This window comes from Pteronotus mesoamericanus, unplaced genomic scaffold, assembly GCF_021234165.1.
Source record: "Pteronotus mesoamericanus isolate MK-2021 breed Mesoamerican mustached bat unplaced genomic scaffold, CSHL_Meso_final contig_347, whole genome shotgun sequence".
Classification (NCBI taxonomy): domain Eukaryota; kingdom Metazoa; phylum Chordata; class Mammalia; order Chiroptera; family Mormoopidae; genus Pteronotus; species Pteronotus mesoamericanus.
The window spans coordinates 1,232,072-1,254,961 of NW_026555137.1; the positions used below are offsets into that span (position 1 = coordinate 1,232,072).

At 56.4% G+C, this 22,890-nt stretch overlaps 1 protein-coding gene across 1 annotated transcript; it reads left to right on the top strand.

Moving 5' to 3' along the window:
- Positions 1-1,379: 1,379 nt before the first annotated feature.
- ZNF281 (zinc finger protein 281) lies at positions 1,380-6,261 on the top strand. Its single transcript, XM_054576544.1, has 2 exons — positions 1,380-1,414; positions 1,568-6,261. The coding sequence occupies exon 2, from the start codon at positions 1,586-1,588 to the stop codon at positions 4,193-4,195; it is 2,610 nt and encodes an 869-aa protein (XP_054432519.1). The 5' UTR covers positions 1,380-1,414; positions 1,568-1,585; the 3' UTR covers positions 4,196-6,261.
- Positions 6,262-22,890: the final 16,629 nt, after the last annotated feature.

Consider the following 22,890-nt stretch of genomic DNA (forward strand, 5'->3'; position numbering starts at 1 on the left):
TAACACTTAACTACATTTGACAGTATGCAAGTTTCACGGTTCAAGTGGCAGAATGTTTATGTGTACTTGCTTGGAGCTAGAAAAATACTAGTATTTCTTATCTCCAAAAGCTCATTAAATACTGTAAGTATTTGAGCAGACTCAGAGAGGTCCATAAGGGTTCGTTAATAATCTTCATAGTTTCAGTGGTGAAATATCTCAAGAGAAGTCATTTATTATTGAATTATAAGAATTTACTTAGCTAGACATATTGTGATGAAAGTGGACCGGTCATTTCATTAAGAAAATATGCTATGTAAATAAATTATTATTATCGTTCTCTTTTACGAAAAAATTTCCAGGACTTTATTAGGAAAGTTGCCGGATTAGATTTTTTGCATGCTTAACATGAAAGTGAGTGCTTTGTGTACACTAGGCACTGATGTTTGATTTCTGTTGATCTAGCTTTGATTTCAAGATGTTACTTTAGCCTGGTCCCTAATTCTGCATGCGCTTCTCAGGGGTCTAGCTGGGGAAGGACCGAGCGGGGGCCTGGGGGCCGGTCTCCACGAGTCACCCTCGGGGCCGGGCGGCACGTAACGCCGCAGACAGACTCGGCAGGCCGACCGAGCCGGCGTGGGATTTAAACCTCCGAGGATGAACCCGCACGTGGGCGTGTTTTACACGCCTGCTGCACCTGGCTCACGCCGGTTCCTTTTCCTGTAGCCTTCAGGTAGGTTGGCAGCAAGACAACTTTTTTTTTTTTTTTTTGCAACGGTACCTCTATTGCGGTTTCCAAGTTGGCTCTTCCTGCAAATGCAAAGGACGGGCGCCCATTAGAAGGGTCCCCACGCTAGAACACCAGCCACGTGACTTACTACATACTAGGCAGCTGGGGTCGAACACTTCTGGGTGGCGTCAGAGGCGCCCTCGGGCAGCCCTCGTGGGTCTAGGCTTTGATTGAATCCTGGACCGCAAACCGTAAAGTGGAGCGCGCCTTGCGCGCAGGCCTCAGTTTCCCCCCGCCCGCGGCCGGCCCCGGAGCCCCGCCCTCCGGACCTCCCGCCCTGGGGGTCCACCTCCCGAGCGCCTTCCGCACAGGCCCTCCCCACGTCCTGTCCTTCACCGCCGCCCACCAATCAGGTCTGTCCGCCATGGAGGCCTCTCTTTGGAGGGTCCCCCTAGGTCCCGCCCCCCAAGCCCCGGGCCGCCCCTGCGCCCAACCGCCCCGGTGATTGACAGGCGGGCCGGGCGGAAGCTGCGGCGCCTGCGCGCTGTCCGCGTTGCGCTCCCCTCGGCCGGGCCGGCCACTCCCGGCAGACCCCGCGCCGCGCCTGCGCAGTGCGGGGGAGGCTTTTAATTCCATTGTGGAGAGGACGGCGTTATTTTTATTAACCGGAGGCGGCGGCGGCGGCGGCGGCGCGGCGGCGGGACCGTAAGTGCGGGCGGGGGCGGCGCGGGGCGGGCGGACGAGCCGGGAGGGGGGCGGGCGGTGCGCGCGCGCCGCGGGCCGCAGTGCGGGCGGCGGCGGGGCTCGGGGTCCCGCGGCCCGGCCCCACCGCCTCTCCGTCCCCCTCTCCCTCCGCAGCCAGGCCTCCTCCGGGGCATGCGAGTCGGCGGCGGGTTCCTGAGCGGCGGCTCCGGCAGGCGGGCGGAGATGGAGCCCAGCTTCCCGCAGGGCCTGGTCATGTTCAACCACCGGCTGCCCCCGGTCGCCAGCTTCGCCCGGCCGGCCGGCCCGGCCGCCCCTCCCCCGCAGTGCGTGCTCGCCCCCCCCGCGGCCCCGGCCGAGCCGCCCCCGCCGCCGGCCCCGGACATGACTTTCAAGAAGGAGCCGGCGGCCTCGGGCGCGGCCTTCCCGGCGCCGCGGGCCTCCTGGGGCTTCCTGCAGCCCCTGGTCAGTATCAAGCAGGAGAAGCCGGCCGACCCGGACGAGCAGCACCACCACTACGGGGGGCTGTTCGCGGGCGCCGAGGACCGGGCCCCGGGCCTGGGCGGCGGCGGCGAGGGGGGCGGCCCCGGCGTCATCCAGGACCTCAGCGTCCTGCACCAGCAGCCGCAGGCTCCGCAGCACCGCGACGCCCTGCTTGGCGGCGGCGGCGGCGGCGGTGGCGGCGGCGGCGGCAGCGGCGGCGGCGGCAGCGGCAGCGGCGAGGAGCCAAAGCAGGACACGAACGTCAAGAAGGCGAAGAGGCCAAAGCCAGAATCTCAGGGAATCAAAGCCAAGAGGAAGCCCAGCGCATCCTCCAAGCCGTCTTTGGTGGGAGACGGAGAAGGCGCGGTCCTGTCCCCAAGCCAGAAACCTCATATCTGCGACCACTGCAGCGCGGCCTTCCGGAGCTCCTACCACCTGCGCAGACACGTCCTCATTCACACCGGCGAGAGGCCCTTCCAGTGCAGCCAGTGCAGCATGGGCTTCATCCAGAAGTACCTCCTGCAGCGCCACGAGAAGATCCACAGCCGGGAGAAGCCGTTCGGCTGCGACCAGTGCAGCATGAAGTTCATCCAGAAGTACCACATGGAGAGACACAAGAGGACGCACAGTGGAGAAAAGCCATATAAGTGTGACACTTGCCAGCAGTATTTTTCCAGGACTGATAGACTGCTGAAACACAGGCGCACGTGCGGGGAAGCCATAGCCAAGGGAGCCCCCAGCGCAGAACCTGGCTCATCGAGCCATAGCAACATGGGGAACCTGGCTGTGCTGTCTCAGGGAAACAGCAGTTCTTCAAGGAGGAAAACGAAGTCCAAGAGCATAGCTGTTGAAAACAAGGAACACAAGGCTGGGAAAGCAAGTGAATCGCAGCTCGCGAACAGTATAAACATGCAGACCTACTCCGTGGAGATGCCCGCCATGTCTTCCAGCGGCGGCATCTTGGGCAGTGGTATCGATGAACTTCAGAAAAGGGTGCCAAAACTCATCTTTAAGAAAGGAAGCAGGAAGAACACAGACAAAAACTACCTGAACTTTGTGTCACCGTTGCCAGACATGGTGGGACAGAAGTCCCTGTCTGGGAAGCCGAGTGGCTCCCTCGGCTTGGCGTCGGGCGCCGGCGTGGAGACCATCAGTCTTCTCCAGGGTGCCGGGGGCAAGCAAGGCCAGATGAACAGTAACTACGACGACGCCATGCAGTTTTCAAAGAAAAGAAGATACCTACCAACCGCCACCAGCAACAGTGCCTTCTCGATCAACGTGGGACACATGGTCTCCCAGCAGTCTGTCATTCAGTCTGCGGGCGTCAGTGTCCTGGACAGTGAGGCCCCACTGTCGCTTATCGACTCCTCAGCGCTAAATACTGAAATTAAGTCTTGTCACGACAAGTCTGGCATCCCTGACGAGGTGTTGCAGAGTATTTTGGATCAGTACTCCAGCAAGTCGGAGAGCCAGAAGGAGGATCCTTTCAACCTAACCGAGCCCCGCGTGGATTTGCACACCTCAGGAGAACACTCAGAGCTGGTTCCGGAGGAGAACTTGAGCCCCGGCGCCCAGACCCCTGCCAGTGACAAGGCGAGTGTGTTGCAAGAATACTCCAAATACCTCCAGCAGGCTTTTGAGAAATCCACGAATGCAGGTTTTGCCCTTGGACACGGCTTCCAGTTTGTCAGCTTGTCCTCACCTCTCCACAACCACACTTTATTCCCAGAAAAACAGATATACACTACGTCTCCTTTGGAGTGTGGTTTCGGCCAATCTGTTACCTCAGTGTTGCCATCTTCGTTGCCAAAGCCTCCTTTTGGGATGCTGTTCGGATCTCAGCCAGGGCTGTACCTGTCTGCTTTGGACGCTGCCCACCAGCAGCTGACGCCTTCTCAGGAGCTGGACGACCTGATTGATTCTCAGAAGAACTTGGAGACTTCGTCGGCCTTCCAGCCCTCGTCTCAGAAACTGACTAGCCAGAAGGAACAGCAGAAGAACTTGGAGTCCTCAACCAGCTTTCAGATCCCGTCTCAGGAGTTAGCCAGCCAGATGGATCCTCAGAAAGACGTAGAGCCTAGAACGACGTACCAGATCGAGAACTTCGCACAAGCGTTCGGCTCGCAGTTTAAGTCGGGCAGCAGGGTGCCAATGACCTTTGTCAGCAACTCTAATGGAGAAGTGGACCATAGAGTCAGGACTTCAGTGTCCGATTTCTCAGGGTACACAAATATGATGTCTGATGTAAGTGAGCCATGTAGTACAAGAGTCAAGACGCCCACCAGCCAGAGTTACAGGTAAGGTCCCCAGGTGACCGGGCTGGAGGCCTTCTAATGTCATTTTGTTTTGTTTTGAGAACACTGCCATTGGAATGTTTGTACACGATCCTATTGAGAATAATGTAATGCCCTTTCAATGCAACTTTTCACATTTAGTTTATTTTGTTAGTGTGATTTTAGCTGTTTCTATTATGATTTTTAATCAAAATCAATAGATTAAAAATAGTTTGACATTCAAAGTGACAATGTTTAGCAATCAAATTTACATGTATAGATCGTCAGGGAATAGCCCAAAAGTTTTAAAGGCAAAAAAATAAAAAAAATAAAAAACAAAAAAAAAATCCTACAAAAAAACAAAACAAAAAAACACAAAAAAATTTTGTTGCTAGGATTAAGGTTATTCTAATTCCTTTACTCTCAGGAAAGTGTAATAACGCATGGGAATTCTATACGTTATCACTGTAATGGAATATCCAATTTACAGATAGTATGGTATATGTTTCCTCATTTAAGTAAGGGATCGAAAACATTTCAAATTGCTCTGGGCTGTAGGATTCATGTTTCGTCACCTGAGTTAAGGGATCGAAAACATTTCAAATTGCTGTCTCCATCTGGGCTGATCCAAAATTCTGAGATGTTGGCTACCTATATTCTCTTGCAGCTTTTCAATGTACTCTGAACTTCCAAACCACATTCATTCCAGCCTGGTAGGACAAATATTCTTGGGTCTTTGATCAAAGCCTGGAATGATAGCTTTAGGAAAAGGAGAAGAAGAAAGGCACCCTCTCCTTCCCCACCTGTGGCAAGGCTGTGATTTCACATTGAGTCGCTGACGTCTGGCACAGTGTTGAAGCCCAGACGGTGGGTTCCAGTGTTAGAACCGACGTTGGAATTACATGGTTCTTTGAGTTTTGGGGTGTGTGCTGTTATTATATATAGCCTAAAGACACTGTCCTCTTTGTTTACGTTACTATAGGTCACCCACACTTCTGGGTTCTCTCCCCCCCCCTTTTTCTTCTTTACCCTCTTTCTAAGAGTTCTGGGCTTGCCTTGTTCTCTCTTCCTGTCTTGACAATTTAAATTGTAGAATGAGTTACACTTCAATAGGTAATTCATTACGCATTTTATATGCCTATGGCATCCAAGTACCAAACAATAAGATAAACATCCGCCAACCCCCACTTTTAAAAAAAACAACAAAAAAACTATACAGATCTTCATGTATAATAAAGTCCCATGTAGTCGAGCTGTAGATGTTAATGAGGTTGTAATTCCAACTGGTGGCAGAGCTGGCGTGAGGGGGAGGCCGTGCCTGCCTTTCGCAGTGACGTCGGAAGCTCTGAAATTGCAGCCCGTGGCGTCCACCTGAGGGGTGCGTCCGTCAGTATTGTACAGGGGTCTTGGAAAGTCATCGAAACTTGCTTTCAACCCTAATTGCCATTCGAAGCTGCTGACACCAGTGGCTCTGCTCTAAACCACTTTTTAGCCATTGTATTTTTTTTCCTGATTATATTTTTTAATGTACTTTGGTGTTTATGCTGATGAGTTTTTATGTACTTTTGGTGATGTTTCAGTCTTACGTACTCTTCTGACGTCAGGAAAGTACCACTGTTTGTTTGCCGTCTTATTGTGTAACCAGCCTACCACAGGCTCCATGTATAATAAAGTAATATTGTGCAAGTGTGAGACACTTCTGTCATGAAGCAGTGTTTGGAAAATAAGAAATTATTACAATGGTTACAAAAGACTAGTTAATGCCCCCTCCCCGCCCCCTGCTTTCCTCCCTAAGTGTGCTTTCCCAGCTGAAGGGTCACCTACTTGTCACTGCAAGATGCTTAGAAAATGTGTTTAACCCTCTTAAATACACTTGATTCTAAAAAGTCTGTATTTCTTATTTTGGTAAGTGCGGTTCAGTTCTGTTGGGTGCAGAGTACAAGCTGTAATCGAAGGGCGGACAGGGCCTTACCACTGTATCTTAAGATGTATGATTTTCCTCCAGTGTTTAGTTTTATACAGGTTTTGAATTTCTTTAATAACTTTTATTGTGTGTACTTAAAACTGCATATGTATTATTCTGATTGTTTGCTCTAGTTTACTACCAATAAAAACCTGTTAATCACAAAATCAAAGAAAGATATCACTTCCTATCCAGTCACATCTTTCAGATTTTTCTGTTAACTCCATTTCATCAAATATTCATATTTGTGGTATAATTTGCAGTTCAGAGACTGGTATTTTTGTTTTTCTTAAGTATTTCATATTTCTAGGTTTATCGGAACATTGGTTGAATATGTTTTGTATTTGAGGTGCACTGTATGGAAGAATAGAAATTTACTATGTAAGTCAGAACATGTTTTATTGAAACTGAGTTAGCCATACTGTATATTACTCCAGAGAGATTAATGCTGAGGCTTCATTTTAAGTCAGATTCCAGTATCTTTTGGTTCCAGGAACAACATCTTTTTCACCTCAAAAAGGTTGTAATAAAAATAAGAGTGTGACACACACGATAAAACAGTCTTGGGCACTTTTAGTAGGAAGAAAAGTGCTCTTCAGTCATAGTTTAGCAATGTTTAGAAAGGCCGAAAGTACAGATATTAGAAGGGAAGAGCTGGGATATGTAAATATTGAAGATGCAGAAGAGATATTTGCAACTTAGTAAATATGTTAACTTTTAAAGATGAAGGAGAAAAAATTGCACATGACTATATAAAATCATGAGAAGATTGTGCTCTGAAATGTAGTGGCTGCCAGTGTTGAATTAGGAGTGAAAGTACGTGATGCTGTTGTTGGAAATGATCACTTACTGATGTCGACCGCAAGCATGGATTTCTCTGTAGAGGGCTGTCTGGGGGCCCATGTGACAAGGAAAGGTAAGTCCATTTTTCTCTGCCAAGGCTGTCACCCCACGGGGTCACTTCCCTGCCCACGGGTGCCCGGCCCCGTGCCTGACGTCGTGCTGGGGTCCGGCTCTGGCTTCTCGGCACTGGCGGCCTGCTTCTGTGGGGACCGGCTGTCACGTGGATTGTCCTCGCCCCCCCCGTGCCGCCTTCCCCTCGCATGGAGAGTCTGCCGGCGGCGCGGTCACTTAGAGTTGGGATTTTTACCCCTCAGGTGTCGGGGTGCCAGCGGGAACTGGTTTTGCGTCTCAGCCGCGCCGCGTGCTCCCGGCGAGGACGGCTGTGCCCTCGTGGGCTGGCCTGCAGTTGGTGAAGTAATTGAGGGACAAGAGCGCCAATGGGACCGAAAACTCTGCACTTAAGGTTTTTAACATTTCCAACAGGGACGCAGGTGCGGCTCAGATTGCGCTTTCTGGGCTGTGGCCGCCGTCCCTGCGTCCCGCCCTTGGGGGGTGGTCCCTGCCAGCTGTCACGCTGAAGCCAAGCAGGGGACAGTTGGAGTCATGTGGCTTCATGATGTCACAGTCCGTAGCTCCCCAGTTCACAGGTTCTTGTTCAACTGAAGAACTTCCCTCAAAACAATGACCTTCTGAGCTTCAAAGAGGTACTTTTAGAGTAAAGTACGTCTGACGACTGTCATTTTCTTAGTTTTTATGGTGTTTGCTTCCTGTAATGCATAATGACAGGATTTCATTTTTGAAATGTGACGCAGGACTCCTTGGCCGGCCTCAGACGTGGCCCATGCGTCCCCCGCGCGGCTGTCCTGACCCACGGGAGTGTCCGTCCAGGGTCCTTCCTGGTGGCCGGGGAAGCCGGCTGCTTCCCTCTGGGATGAGGGAGGGCTCCTGGTTTTGAGGAAAAATGTGTCAGTTCCACTTACTGTGTTTTTCAACATCCTTGATTTATTACTTAAAATGGACAATAGCACGAAGACAGCATCTGGGAATTCTTTTGTCTTAACCTGGGATTAAAAAAATCCCTCATGAGATGATAGTTTAAAAGAGGTTACCACCATACAGAGGGCATGGACTTTGAAAGTCCCCTCTGCTTTCTCGGTCCCTGTTTCGCTCTTTTTTACAGCGCGGGCTGTGAGTGGGTCCCGTGAGCAGATGCTGTGTAAGTTCTTGGTGACACCGTGGCTCACTCTGGGGAAGGACTACTCGATGCTTTTCTGGTCACTGACTCGGGGCAGACGATGATAGAGTGGGTCCCAGACCCACTCGTGAGTGGAAATTGTGCGCTTCAGAGTTTGCACGCTGATCTGTGCGCTGCTTGGCCCCCTCCGCCCCTGAAACGTTCCTCACCCGCGGGCCCAGGTGCGGAGGCCCTGCTGTGCACGCTGCCTGGGCGTTGTCCGCCTCGGTCGGGAAGGCAGCACCTGAGCCAAGGAGCCTCGAACCGGTCGAAGGGCGCCTGAACGCTTTCCTCGCTGCGGTTTAATGCCTTAGCCTTTAGGGAATACGTCTGGGTTGCCTAAAGCCGTAGGTTTTTGATGCAGAGTTGGAGAGAATTCCAGCTCTTTGCGGTTTCTCGTCTGAGAGAGAGTCCCATGGAGCTGCCCAGTGTCGCACCCTTGAGGGAGCGTGTCCACCGCGGCTCAGCGCGGGCAGTGCTGACGCGGGTGACCTGCAGCGCACACCTGTCACCTGGGGGGAAACCAGCGCTCCCGGCGCCTGCGGGCTGCGCTTCGGGGGGCCTGAGGGCGACCGGCTGGGCTGAAGGACACGCAGGGCCTGCGGGTGTCGAAACGAGGTCTCTTGGGAAATGGAGATCAAAAGCTGGGGACGAGGGGATGATGTGGACCTTGTCCTCTCCAGGGGAGCAAGAACGCGGGCAGGGCTGGCGGGGTGGGGGCGGGGGGTGCACGTGTCCGTGGAGCGGACAGGGCGGCGGTTTGGGAGGGGCGGGGGCTGTGGGGTCCGCCCCAGGAGCGGGGAGGGCCCGCGCCCCTTGCTCTGTCGTCCTTGCGGTCGGCCTCGGGGGCTGCAGTTCGGAGTGAGCCTTCTGCTGTTGTGGAGCAATTGATGAGCAACTCCAGGGACAGCGGCTGCGAGCTCGGTGTGTGTTCCCAGCCCAGGGGACGGGTTCATCTGGCTGCTTGCGTGTGAAACCTCCTCTTAGTAACTTCTGAAGCCACAGCTTCCCTGGCGGGTGAGGATCTTAAATAACTTCCCTCACCAGCACAGTTGGAGCCAACATCACCGTTCTGTGTGTCCAGGCAAATGAGTGCAGGATCTGGGAATTCAAACAAAAGCTCTGAGCCTCCATCCCCAACCCGCCAAAAAAGAAATTCGCGACCACCGTGTGTCCAGGCGTGCTGTGGGACGGCCGAGGGCAAGTGCGACCCATTGTAAAAAGTCGGAAACTCCCTAATGGTTTTTTTAAATTTTGCTTTGAAAAGTGTTTAAATTTCAACTTGTGACTAGCTCATTTGTTTATTCTACTGTAAATAAGAATGTTGTCTTACAAGAATTGTTGGAAAGTTAATGTTTTAGTTGTGCATTTTAACCTTCAGTTTTGGGATAAGTACAACTTTTTAAATCTGGAAGTGACATTTCTAGATTAATCTTTACAGAGCGGATTGCAAAATTTAGTGGCAGGATCAGGAATGTGGCTATTTTATGTTGGGTTGCACATAAACTAGGCTCGGCGACAAGGACACCAAGTGCAAACATTGAAAGAGAGTCCCCTCTCTTTGGAGGATACTGAGAACTATAAATGGGTGTCACTGTGGGTCTCTGTGAATGGACAGCCCATGACGACCAGGACGGCGGAGGGACGGGAAGATCCTCTCTCAGACTGTGTCTTCTTCCTTGGTGGCCCAAACAGCAGGCGTGGTTAGTGGAGTTTAGAAAGCAGACTGAGGTGAGGGCTGGAATTTCCCCCTTGCCAGTGGAGAAGGCAAAGGAATGAAAGTCATCATTGAAATGTTTGCCTTTAATACACCCAGTTTGTAGATGTCACTTGTAAACAGTGCGTCAGGAAACGGAGCCAGGTTTGCAGCGCTGCTGTAAAGGCAGTAAGACAGGTTAAGAAATTCATCTCGTCCTGTGTTCTGCTTTTGCTGTGATATGGCAGCCTTTTTTATGGGCGCCTCAAAACCGTGACTGCTGCTGAGGCTCACGGCGGCGGTCACTGTGGAGTTTGCCTCCTTTGCATTCTGGAGGTGCTGCTGCAGAAGGCCGGAGCGTTTGCATTTTCCTTTTTTCAGGAAGCCCACCAACACACAGATGTCCGTACTCAGCCACGCTCGAGCGTGGGTGTCCTTCAGCTGGCCTCGGCCAGCTTAGGCAGCTTGCAAGAGTAACCTGCAACCTTTACACGCTTCACTTTTTAAATTGCCTCATTTTGTAGTAAGGGAAAAATGAGGTTATGACTTGACTTAATTAACATAGTTTGTTCAGAACTTATTTGGATATTAAACACCCTGTGCATGTTGAACACAGTGTGAAAAACAAAGTATTAGAGCTTGTGACAGGCGCGCCTTGAAAGGGAAGGAAGGACGGGGTTGTGAAAGAGGGGTGTCAGCAGGTCGGTGCCGCACGTTGGCCGCGGAGCAGGGGTCTGTTTGCCGGGCCGCGGGGCGGGAGGCCCTGGCGCTCCGGCGAGGGGCACCGGGGAGCGGCGACCTCGGCGACCCTCAGGGCTTCCGGGGGCAGCCGCTGTGAGCCGCCGGCGCGTGTGGCCAGGGCAAAGTCAGAGCGGCGTAGGGGAGACAGAGGTCTAGAGAAGACGGGTAGAATGGATAGAAGTTGACGGTCTTCTGTTTTGTTCACTTTCTGACTTTATTAAACCTCAGATTGATACTGGGCAAGTAGAGGGAAGGAGTATTAATGAACGAATGATGTCATGGTATTTCTGCTGGTACTGCTAGTGCATGTGACCCATCAAAGGAGAAAAGATAATATTTAGGAAAAGATGGGGGGAAAGGAAGCACTTTCGTCATAGTTTGTTTCTAATAAGAACATTTAAATGTTCTCACTTGAAACTGTTAAGATTGGAATTACTGTAACTCAATGTGGGTGAACATCTTAGTTTGGGGGAAAAATACTATCACAATTCATATTACAAGGGAAAAGAACATTTTCATTTTTAACTAAAGAGCAAGCAAGACCTGACGAAAGAATTATAATGGAAAAGTCTCACACGACATGCAAGTAAAATTTTATAGGGTTGGATGCCTAGTTACGGAGTAACTTCATGGCTTCTCATGGCAGTTAATGATGGAAGTGACTTTTCTGGTTTCCAAACCGAGAAGAAACACTGTGCGTTTTGTAATGAGTGAGAAAGGCTCGCCCCGGACCCCATGCAGCCGTCCGCCCCGCCCCCCCCCCCCGCCCGCACTCCGGGGGTGCTGAGCTGTCCCGAGGCGCCGACCGCGAGGGCCGGTCAGCGCTGAGCTCCCAGTGGGCATTTGGGCAGCTGAACCGGGGAGCAGAACTGTAGACTGTTTGCAGACGTGTCTCGCCTAATTCGGGGAGTGGTTTTCTGTAGAAGCCATGTGTAAATAATTATGTAGGTGATAAGGCCTGTGCTCACCACCTCCCTCCCCGCCGGGTACTTTGCTTTGTAATAAAATATTCAGAATACAAATTGCTGGGGCTGAATATATCAAAAAAGAACTAGGTCTTCAGATGAAATACCAGCCAGAGCCAACGCTGGGGGCACTGCCCAGCAGTGCGATCAGTGTGTTCAGTGCTTTTAGGTTGTGAAGAGACAGGAAAAAGTTGAGCCTGTCAACAGTAGGCAAACCGCTGCCTGAACGTGCCTTGACGTGGTTTCTGAAAAAGTGCATTTCTGATAAACACGCTTCACGGAACAGACCCAGCCTTTGGACTCCTTGGCCCACGTGGCGGGTGAGGTCTGCCAGGGCCCCCCTGAGACTCCGGGGCAGCCGCTGCGGCGTCGGGGGAGGCCGCCCCCGCCCCTCGGGCCAGCAGCCAATGGTGGGGCTCAGAGTAAGACAGGATTTTTTTTTTTTTTTTTAAACTGAAATTTTTCACTTGGTAAAATGACAATGCATTTCTGGAAATGTACTTCAAAAGGTGAAATTTAAATAAACATTGAGTCTTTGCATTGTGAGTGTGTGAAATGAGTAATCCTTTAGAAGTGACCACTATTGGGTATTTGAGTAGAATAGAACGAAGAAAGTGTAAACTTAGCTTATAGTTTGGAAGTGGGTGCTTTCACAGTTCGGTTACTCCTTCCCGCCCTTTGTTCTGTGACACCGCAGGTTAGCTAAAACCTATTCATTTATTAACTCATAAACAATTAAGTTTAAGTTCTATTTTTCATAGTGCAGTGCCACTTGATTTTAAATCAGGAACAGGTAAGAGAGGTGGTGGTTTTACAGTTGCGTGTTGCCAGCTCACTTCGAGTTGCTCTTTGTAATAAAGGCAGATCGAGCACTTTGCTGTCACCAGAGGCCCCCGTACAGGAGCTGATGTCTAAGCTGGATGTGGCGGCGCCCAGTGCCCCCGTCCACGTGGGTCCCAACTGTGCCGTTATCCCCCTGGGAGCTGGAGGGACAGCTGCCCGGCCTCGGACTTGGGCAGTGTTCACAGTTCTCGGCGGCGCACGGCCGGCCGCAGCCGAGGTCCGAGGCTGCGTGCGCTGGGCTCGGCCTTCGGCAACGTGGACGCCGGTGACCGTGGAGAAGGAAGCTCGTCTAATCTGCTGTGAAAGCCGAAGCCCTAGTCACTTGTATTTTGCGTGTGTGGTGTATGCGGTAATCAGAAAGTAAGCCAAATACATTTTTTAATATTAATCATTTCAGTGTAGTACTTCCCAAAGAAAAGCAGAATGTACATGGATGATCTCTGCTTCATGACAGACGTGTCCCAAGATGGGAGAGCCTTCGCCCTGGGACCCGCGGACGAGTCACCCCGTGGAGCGGCCGTGCCTCAGGAGCCCTGGAGGGGCAGCCGCGGGGCCTGCCCGCCCGCCCTCCTTGCAGGCCGCTCGCTCGGCCTGCCTGCAGGCTGGGGCTCGTGTCCGGGGAGGCCCGCGTCCACCAGGGACCCTCTCTGGCCGGTGAGGGCCTGGGTGCAGAGTGCCCCCGCCCCGCGTTCCCCGCCGTGTGGTAATGCCTCGCAGCCGCGGGGTCTCAGCGCCTGGGCCAGCAGGTCCGACCTGCGGCTGGGCCGGGCAGTCCCGGTGCCGGGCAGTCCCGGGAGCCCTGTCCTGGGGCGGCGGGGCGGCCCTCTCGTCCTCAGCCAAAACCTGCCCCACTCACGCAGGCCCTTCACGCAGGCGTCCCCGTTCAGTCTGGTCTTTTTCTTCACACTTTTTGGAGTCGTTGAGACAATTGACATGTGGCATCAGCTTGCAGCGCACACCCTGGTGATGGGGGGGTCCGTGCTGGGCGGGTGTGAAGTGGGCTGGGGTGCCCACCAGGGCCAGCGGCGTCGCGGGCTCTGCAGGTCCGCCCTGGCGCGTCCGGCCCCCGGGTAGAGACAGCAGGGCGGGGCTCCCGCGGGGCTCCTCCGGGCACTCTGCCCCCCGGGCCTGGCCGGGTCGGGAGCCCGGTCCCTCAGCCAGGGCATGTGCCACCCGCGTTCGCGGGAGGAGACCGGGGGATGCTGCCCAGGGGCCGCCCCCCAGAGCACGTGGGGCGGAGGAGCGGCGCGCGGGGGCGGGCCGCCAGCGGATGGTGCGGGGCTGGGGCGGCGGGAGGGGAGCGCCGATCAGCGTTTGCGGAGTGAGCGCGCGGCTCGGCCTGGGGGATCGGGGCGGTGGTTAGTGGGAAACTGTCCTAGAGAAAGCGCCTCAGGCCCACCCGAGTCCAGCCTGTTGAGTTTTTAACCTCGCTTGGAAGCCAGTTGTCCTTTATTTGTGGCCACTGTCGTACCTGAGCAGCATGTGGTTAGTTGAGGGAACTTGGTCCTAAACGGGAGCCCCCGATGGAGTGGCGGGGACCACGCAGGGGTCACTGGAGCTCTGGTGATGTGGCGTGTCCTGGGGGATTGCTGCACGGCTGGGGCGGTGCCGTCCGGGCGGTTCCGGGGGCCGGGCCGCAGGCTGTGCCATCAGCCTCATTTCTTTAAGGTCAGTGAGTTATTTGCGGCTAAAACCTCCTCTTTCTCGTCGTTTCACGCTCACGGCTAGCGTTCAGAGAAGAAACCCCTCCTCCAAAGACGGGCCTCCGCAGCGTGCGCGGTGTGAGAGGTGCCCTTGCGAGGCAGAGGCACAGGCGGCCCCGGAGTGGGTGCAGGGGGGCCGCGGACGGTCGTGGCGATGGGACAGGCGGCGCCTGCGCAACCCGAAGCCCTCGCCCTGCCTGTGGGCGGGGGCCGGGCTTGGGGGAGGCCGGGCTTGGGGGCACACGCAGGGCCACGTGCCGGCCGGGGGGCCGTGCCCCTGAACATCCCGTGGCAGCGCCCGATCCCCTGTGATCCCTGGGCCGATGGGGAGGCGGGGAGAGCCCTGTCTCACGTGGCAGGTGGCGGATGCGGTTTGGGCCCTGCCCCCGGGCCAGGCCGAGGAGGCCAAGCCCCTCTCAGTCGCTGCTTCCCACAGGGCAGGGGGGTGCGGTGGCCGCAGGGCAGGGTCCCCGCCCTCCCTCCTCGTGGCCTCGCGCGTCCTGCTGGCCGCGGCCCTGGCGCTGCGTGCACGCCGTTGCCATTCCCAGCGGCTGCGGGGCGCAGGGCGACCACGCGGGACTCGCCTGCAGCGGGAGGGGGTCTCTCTGAGGAGCAGCAGACTCTCTACCATGAGCAAGTAGGTGGTTTTCTCGCTCAGTGATGTTCAGGTTATTTTTACCGTTTCCATGGAAAGATGAACATAAAGGAAATTTTGTGTAAATATGACCACCTTCCTCATTTTGTTCCCCCAAACGAAACAATTTACACAAACACTTCACTCTGCTTGTTATCCTGCCTTCGCAGTCTTGCTCAATAAATATTAATCAGTTGATAAAAGGAAATAACGTTTTCCCCAGAAATAGAAACAGTGTAGTGATGTCAGCGTTGTTTACATGCCATGTCATCTGCTTTATTTCCAGAATAAATGCTTTAGAGAGAAGTACAAGACAATGATTTGTTCAGGAGTAAAAGCCGTAGTGTTGATATACACACACGCTGTAGTTTTTTGGATTAGCATCTGCTGAGGAACCTGTCCGGAAGCAGTTTAATGTAGGACTTGATTAGGGAATAACGGAGAAATCAGAGACGCTTGGAGACGCTTCTGACGCCCCTGGCCCCCCTGCTGAGGGCAGAGCCCACGCTTGCTGCCGGGCGTCTTGGGCCTGCCTCTCTCCGGCCCGGGCGCCCACGGTCCCTGCTCTGGTTGTCGCCAGGCCAGTGCTGGGAGGGGCTCGTTAATACGTGCGACCCGAGGGGAGGGGGCTCGTCCTGAGGGAACAGTGGGGAGGGGGCGCCCGGATGGGGTCAGGACACGTTGATTATGGACCGTGAGCTCCAGGGGACACGAGGGAGGGCGAAGGGCCAGCAGCGTGGATGCCCCGGAGCCGGGGATTGGCGGGGGGACAGGCTGTGTATCCGTGGATGGGATGCCTGGGGAGCCACGGGTTCCGGGGAGACCAGGCATCCCGGGTTCCGGCCGCCCATGCGCTCTGTGATTTCGGGCCGCTCAGCTGGGGGAGGGGCCGGGCTGTGCGGCTCTGCCCGAGGGATTTTTCCGCTTCTCAGGAATACGCAGCGCGGGGATTTCCTTTTTGATGAGTGTAGGGAAGAAGAGTTCACTGTTGGCCTCGCTGTAGCTCTTTTACATCAGAACCGAAACTTTCAGGCTTTTCCTGTGGCCCCACAGTCTGACGTGCTTGTCACATCACCTGTGAACACGTGACACGCTGGATGCACGGCTTTCACACAGAAGTGGCGCCTCTGTCCTCAGACGTGCTCTGCCTCGTTTTCTGTAAAGAGCTGGAAGGGACGCCCTGAAAATCCGCCTGTGGCTCGGAAACACTGTTCTGCAGGAAGCCGGCGGGGCCCCTCTGCGGGTTGGGTGGCCTCCGCACCTGTCTGGGCCTTGTCCCTTGGAGGCACTGGCCACCAACCATAAGGCGACCAAATAAAGCTTTTTTTCTGCCACGTCACTTCCTTGTTGAGTCTCCTTTGCCTCTGTCCCTTGTGGTTCTGGCCCACAGTGCCCCCAGAGAGGGGTCTGGCTGGGGACCCCTTGGGCTCATGGCTGCAGGTGGGAGGCTTGCCAGACGGTCCCGCGGGAGCCCCCCTGAATTCCCTGGCAAGGGGGTGCCCTGTGGGCATCGCCATGGTGGTTCCGTGTCGCTCTTTCTGCTCAGTGTGGTTGGCGTCCTCATACAGAGAGGGTCCCTTGGGAAAATGTCATACACACAGAGGAGTGTGGACGTGTCTCAGGGCGCGGCCTGCGGACGGACCTGACCAAGCGCAGCGAGGCTGGAGTGGCCGGGCCGGACCCGACCTGCCCCTCGAGGCTCCGTGCTTCGCGTTCTTCTGCCGCCTCCCTCCTGCGACGTGGGCTCTGACCAAGACATCTGTCACATCCAGGCAGGCTGACCAGTCCGTCGGGATCCCGAGTCGAAAAGAAGGAATTCTCTCCAGCACACGCAAACATAGTGATTTCAGCCCCCCTTTGGTCTCCTCGGCATTCATTGCACGGGGGGGACACCAGGCACCCAGGGCCTGCCGGGCTCCGCCGGAGGCCCCGTGCGAAGACGACACGGGGACCCTTCCCGCCCCCGCTCCCTAGATGTGCCAGCTGGCTCCTGCCTGCCTGTGTGCTTCAGGTAATCGTCTAATTCCTCCCGGGGGTGCTCAGGAAAAATAAGGTGTTTTGGGGACCCTTTCCTTCAGCTGACGCAAGGGCCACAACTTCCCGTGAGCTCCCAGGCTGATGGCCCGTCACGGGCTGTGACTTCTGTGTAGTGGTTTTCTTGTCATAATCAAAAATCATTTTAATGCTCACGATGTTTTTCCTGGAACACTCAGATTACTCATGCTTCTGAGAACAAACTCTGAAGTCTGTGTTAAAATGGAACCGAGATGTGAGAATGTTCGCCGCCTTGGCCTTGGTAATCCCGGCGCGCGATGTGCTTTTGAATGTAGTCATGTGGCTCTGGAGTGGCATTCTTGAGGGTCACCCCAAACAGGAGAGAGGCTTAGTGTCCTGGCGAGGAGCATTGAAGAAATTACAGAATTTTGTCAGGTGGCCTATGTAAGACTGAACATTATAGACAAGACACAGACACACGGGAAGACAGAGGACCGCATGTCGCGCACCTGCGAGGAAGGCAGGTACACGCTGTTCCTGTGCAGGAGGGGCTGACGTCTTTGGTTTGGTGCTGTTGATGCTTTTTTCTTCCTTTACACTGATTCCACTAGTGCCGCTGTAATATCTGCAGGGAGAAAAACCCGAAAACCCAGCTGAGTTCCCACGGCCACGCTGTGCCTGGGTTTGGAGCGACGACAGGCGTGGGCAAAGGTCTTGCTTGTGGTACTGGACGCAGGGCGTGGGTGTTGTGCTGGGAGCAAGAAAAACGGCTGGAAACAGACAAAAATGAGCTCGCAAGCTTTGTTCAGTCTTATCAAGGCCTTGAATTTCTGCGATGGCACGTGGACATCCGCGTGTGCCCAGTCAGGACAGACTGGGAGGGGGTTGCCTGCGGTGTGGCCGTCGAGGTGGCTGGGGTTGTGCAGTCAGTGAATTGTGGGTTAAGATCAGTGCGACCTTCTATCCCCGGGGGCGCTCAGTGTGGGCAGGCCCCTGGTCGGCCGCGGCCGAGAAGCGCCGCGGGCTGTGAGGCCCTGCGGTGCCCAGAGAGTGCGCGGGAGACACAGTCCGCCGGGCGGGGGGACCAGCCGGGAAGCTCGGTGCTCCCAGGTGTGACGAAAGACCAGCGCGCCCTGAAGGCGGAACGATGACAGTGAGAAGTGCCTGTGGTTGCCTTTCTACACAGTCACTGCTGAGCATGAGCGGGGTGTTTTCACTGTGCCCGTGGCAAGGAGGAGCGTGGCAGGAAACTCGTAGTTGCCTCTTCAGCCAGACGGGTTTGCAGATGACCTGTAGCTGGGGACCTGCCGTTTTGAATACCTCACTTTGTAAAGAAGTTGTTTTTAGGGACGTAGGCCTCTCCTTACCTTTGACTGCGGTTGGAGGGGCCAGGAACCTGCTTCGACTCTCTCCGGAGCGTGCAGGCTGGGATTCCTCAGCCGTGGGCCGTGCCAGTCACGTAGAAAGCGCCGACCCGAGCTCACTGAAGAACGGATTTCTGTGTTGTCGTGCGGCAGCCTCAAGTGGCAGCCGGAGCCTGCTTTTACGTGCAACTTGCTGTCACCGGCGGTTAGCTGTCACCTCATCCTGGACCTGGTGTTCGTTCGGTCGCTCACTCGTCCTCTGAAGAATTTAAAATCTCCTGGGTCCCAGGCACCGGGCCAGGGGCTGGAAAACCCTGGCACACGGAGACCTCAGGTCTTGCTCTGCTGGAAGGACCATTCCAGCGGGAACAAGCAGACAGGACAGCAGGCCAGGGAACGGGACTGTGGCAAGTGCCACACAGAGAGGACACTGGCGGGGGCGCCCGCAGGGATGGGGCGGGGTCACTTCAAACGGGGCCTCTCGGAGGAGCTGGGACGCCTCTGGGACCATGTCGCACCTCCGGACCCCCAGGAGCAGCCTCTGAGCTCATTAGCCCATGACTGGTGGTGAGTCGGGGGTGCGAGCGGCTGAGGCAGGGGACGGGGGCTCCGCACAGATTCCAGCCGCTGTGACCAGGCGGCCTCCAAATGCCGGCGCGACCGGGTCTGCAGAGACGGCCTGTCGAACCGCCCGACCTGGTTCTGTTACTGTTTTAGCCCTGGTTTCGGTGTAGGAGCGCTGCCTTACCTGCAACACCCACGTATAAATGTCGCAGCAGACACACTCACTGTGGGCAGAGTCTTCTGACTCGCAAGGCAGGCTCTCTTGCACGCATGCCTCTCATCTCGCGTTCCAGACGGCGCTTTCACGGCGGGCGGCTCTGTCCCTTTGTGCGTTCCCTCCTCCGCCCATTTGCTCCTTCACTCGCTCAGCATGCGTGTCCTGAGGGCCCGCCGGGCCGTGGGGCCGCTGCGTGACGAGGCCAGCCCTCCTCTCCACTCGCGGTGGCTCCGGCCTCGGGCGATGCCACCCGGCCCCTCCCCTCTCAGTCTGCCCACAGATGGCTCACGCTGCTGCCTGGCAGGGCGTCACATTGAGGGCGGTCTTTATGTGACATGAAGGGACCCGTGTCATGTTCTGCATTCGTGGTGCCTCTGTGCTGTTACTGGCAGCGGTTTTCATTCTTGGGGTGTGGGCGGCTGAACTCTGATTACGGTGGTTTGGGTGTGTGAGAGGCGCGCCTCTGGGGCCGTGAGCGGCTCCCAGCGCGGGTGGGCCGGGCCGCGTGCTGCTGACGGACGGGGCGGGTGCGAGGCTCCCGCTTGGCGCCTTGGGGGAGGAATCATTTCCACGTTCCTGCTCCCGCGGCCGTTTCCGTGGCGAGCAGCACATTTTCTGTTGAAAGCCCACGAGGGTGCCCTAGGCCCAAGGTCTCTCCTGCTTTTGAACAACGTTGTTGCGATGCTTTAGAAAGAGCTTGATCAAAACCCCGCGGAGGCGCGTTCTTTCTCTTCGAAGAACTGCGCGGGCGTTCGCTGGGTGCCGTGTCGTTCCAATGTACCCGTGACGAGCTGGGGGTCGGTGTCCATTTCTCGCTGTTCGCTGACCTTCCTAAGTGACTGTGTCTGTGCTCACAGGGCGTCGCTGAGCAGCAGCGGAGCCTCTCGGGGCTGAGCTTTGGGGTCCTGGGGACCCTTTGATCTCAAGGCAGTGAAACAAATCTGGAGAATTTAGTGGGCTTTTTTCCTTTTTAATGGTTTTAACGACAAACCAGAGCTGTCTCCTTTCACGCGGCAACATCAGTCATGGAGACGGATGCGATGGGGCGGGGGGCCGGGCCCGTCCGCTGGGCTGTGAGTGGGACCATGAGCCCCTTACGCGAGCGGCCCTCGTGCCTTCCTCCCCTGCGAGAGCTCTCGGGGTGTCCAGGCGAGGGTGTCCCCCGAGCGCTCTGCGTGGGAAAGCCCGAGGCTGAGGGACGGATGTTCAGACGGGCCTCACAGCTGTGGACTTGCCTCCCTGCGGGTGCAGCGTCCGAGGTCCAGGCTGGAGGGCGCCGTGCGCCTGCCAGAGCCTGGGGGGCGGCGGGGAGGACCCGGAGGCTTTCCCAAACCCGTTTCCTCGGGAAGCGCTTCTGCTGCGGGCCGCCTGAGCCGGGGTCCTCCCAGGCGGATCCGAGCGCCTGCGCGTCCCGGCTGGGCCCCGGGCCCCGGGCCCCGGCCCCCCTGGGCCGGCCTCTGGGAGGTTGGAGGGTCGAGGCAGAACCGAGGTGCGCGTCCTGCCGGCCGCCAAACGCTGGGCAAGCACCTGGACCCCGGCGTTTAGAGCACAGATGTGTGAGGTGGCTGTAGGTATTTTTAAAGTGTCTACCTTCTGATTTATGAGCAAAGTATGGAGCACTGTACATAACCTTTCTTTTCCTTTCAAACTTATCAAAACAGCAGCACAGCATTACAGAAAGTTAAGGAAAATAGGGGGAAGTGACCCATGCCTGAGCTTCTGCTCTGCCTGCGGAAAAGGTGCTCGGATGTGGCCGCCGTCACGGGCGGAGGTGACCGGTGTCCGCCTGTTACTTTGCGTTGTCCTCAGCCCCTTCCCACACCGCGACGCTCAGCGTAACCCGCCCCAGCGGCCGTGCAGCCTCCCAGCAGGGAGACGGACCGCGATTAACATCCTCCCTGCTCTCGGGCATTCAGGTCGATGCGGACTCGGTATGAGACCTTCTCTTTCTTGGATCATCTCTTAAGGTGAGTTTCCAGCAATGAGATGACGGTGTCAGAAGGGCCGGAGGTTTCTGGGACTCCGTGTTGCCTTCTCCTCGTGTCCCCCTCCCAGCGCAGAGCGGGCGCAGGGCTGGGCCGGGGGCTGGGTGGCCGAGGGGTGAGCTCACCGCTCGTGGGACGCAGCGGGGGGCCGGCCTCTGCCCCTCGACACGCTGTTCAATCACTTTCAGGAGCTGCGGCCTTTTTTTCTTGGCACTGGAAAGGTGACTCATCAGCCCTGAGCCGTGCTGACGTTTTCAGACAGTTAATTATTATTCCCACGTTGGGCGAGAGAGGCTCTGCGCGCCTGAGCTGCTTGCAGTTGTTTCATTGCGCAGCTCTGACTAGATGGGCCATCTGTTCCGGCCGGCGACGTTCCGCCAGAGTCGCTCCAGTCTCTCCTGGCCGAGAGCTCTGTCTTGGAGGCCCGAGGCGGCCGCCTGGGGCAGCCCCCGGCCCCGCTGCCCCGCCGCCGCCGTGGTGCCCGGTGCCGGCCGCCTGTGGCCAGATGCCTGGGCGTTTTGAGAGAGGTGATTTTGAAAAGTAATTTGCAATTCGTAGCTGTGAAGAGCCTCAGGGAGTCACAGGCAGGTTTCCTGTGGAAACCACTCCCCGTCCCCCCTGCTGGCTGAGGGTCCTCACAGGCTTTGGGGAGAACACTCAGCCGGCAGGGAGTCAGCGGCTGGGGCCACAGCGCCTGCCCTTTGCAGCCCCCCTGGACCTGGGTTCTCCCTCTGACGAGCAAGGGTGGTGGAGACAAACGCCCCAAAGTCCCTAGAATCTTTCGGGTTCTCTTTCTGGCCAGTGACCCCACCTGGATCTTCAGTTTTGGAGCCAAAGAGGCAGATTCCCCACCCACGGGCACCTCGCAGGCGACCACGGAGGGAAACCAAGGTGTGAAACCCAACCCGTGTTGAGAGTTTGACATTTGCACCGGAAGGTTTCCTGGCCTACGCAATCAGCACGGGTGGTGGGACTGTTTTAGCTGCCTGTGGCTTCACTATTCTGAGCGCCCCATAGGTTACGCAGAAAACCAGGCGGCGAAGCCGCGTGGCCCGTGGGGCCAGCGGCCGAGGCGGCTGGCAGGCCGGCCGGCGGAACTGGGCCCCCGTCCGCGGGCCCGCACTTCGCTCGCCGACTAAAAATCTTAGCATAAAAGATAGCATGTCAGCAGCAGCCTCATCAGCACAAGGGCCAACGACGTTTCATTCACAGTTTTGGGAAACCGTCCCCACTGCCTCCTGCGAAGGCAGAGTCAGCAGAGGCATCTGGGCACAAAGCGACGTGGCCACGCTGTGGCGCGTCCGGGGCCTCGCCCCCGGGCGGTGAAGGTCGCGCCAGCTGAGCTGGCACCCGGACTTGCCCTCCGATTCCGGGCGACCGAGGGGTGGTGTGCGGGTGAGGGCCGCGGGGTCCCCGCCCAGCCGCCCTCTTCCCCGGGGGGGTCTGCTCCAGATGGGGACCTGGTCCTCGGCTGCCCGTGGTCAAGATCCAGGTGGGGTCACTGGGTGCAGGGAAGGGCGCGGCCCTGGGCTTCGAGCACCAGAGAGAGCGAGCTGCACATGGTCTCATCCAATTCTGCCCTTTGCTTTGTTCTTTTGTGCCTGTTAAGAGCAGAGCGCTGTGTCAGGCATCGGGCGCTGCCCTGCTGGGGAGCCGGACAATACGTAAGTAAACGAACGGTGTTTATCAGGCGCAGGTACGTGTTAGGAGAGAAAGCGGAGTCCGAGGTAGCGTGGCAGGGGTGGCTTCAAACAGGTCGGCCTCTCCCCTCAGACTCGCTGGAGCAGGCTCCGAAGGGGGTCAGGGCGCCCGGAGCTGGCGACGCGGGGGAAGAGGACCCGCGGGAGCCGAGGCCCCGCGCAGCGGCGGCTCCGAGAGGGCTCTGAAGCGCCGGCATGGCAGCGGAGCCGCGGGCAGGGGGCGGGATTCGCGCAGGGTGGGGAGGCGCGCGCCGCGGCCCCGCTGGAGGTAAGGAC

Excerpts from the sequence above, each read along its gene's own strand:
- ZNF281 (XM_054576544.1), top strand. The coding sequence starts at position 1,586 with ATGCGAGTCGGCGGCGGGTTCCTGAGCGGCGGCTCCGGCAGGCGGGCG.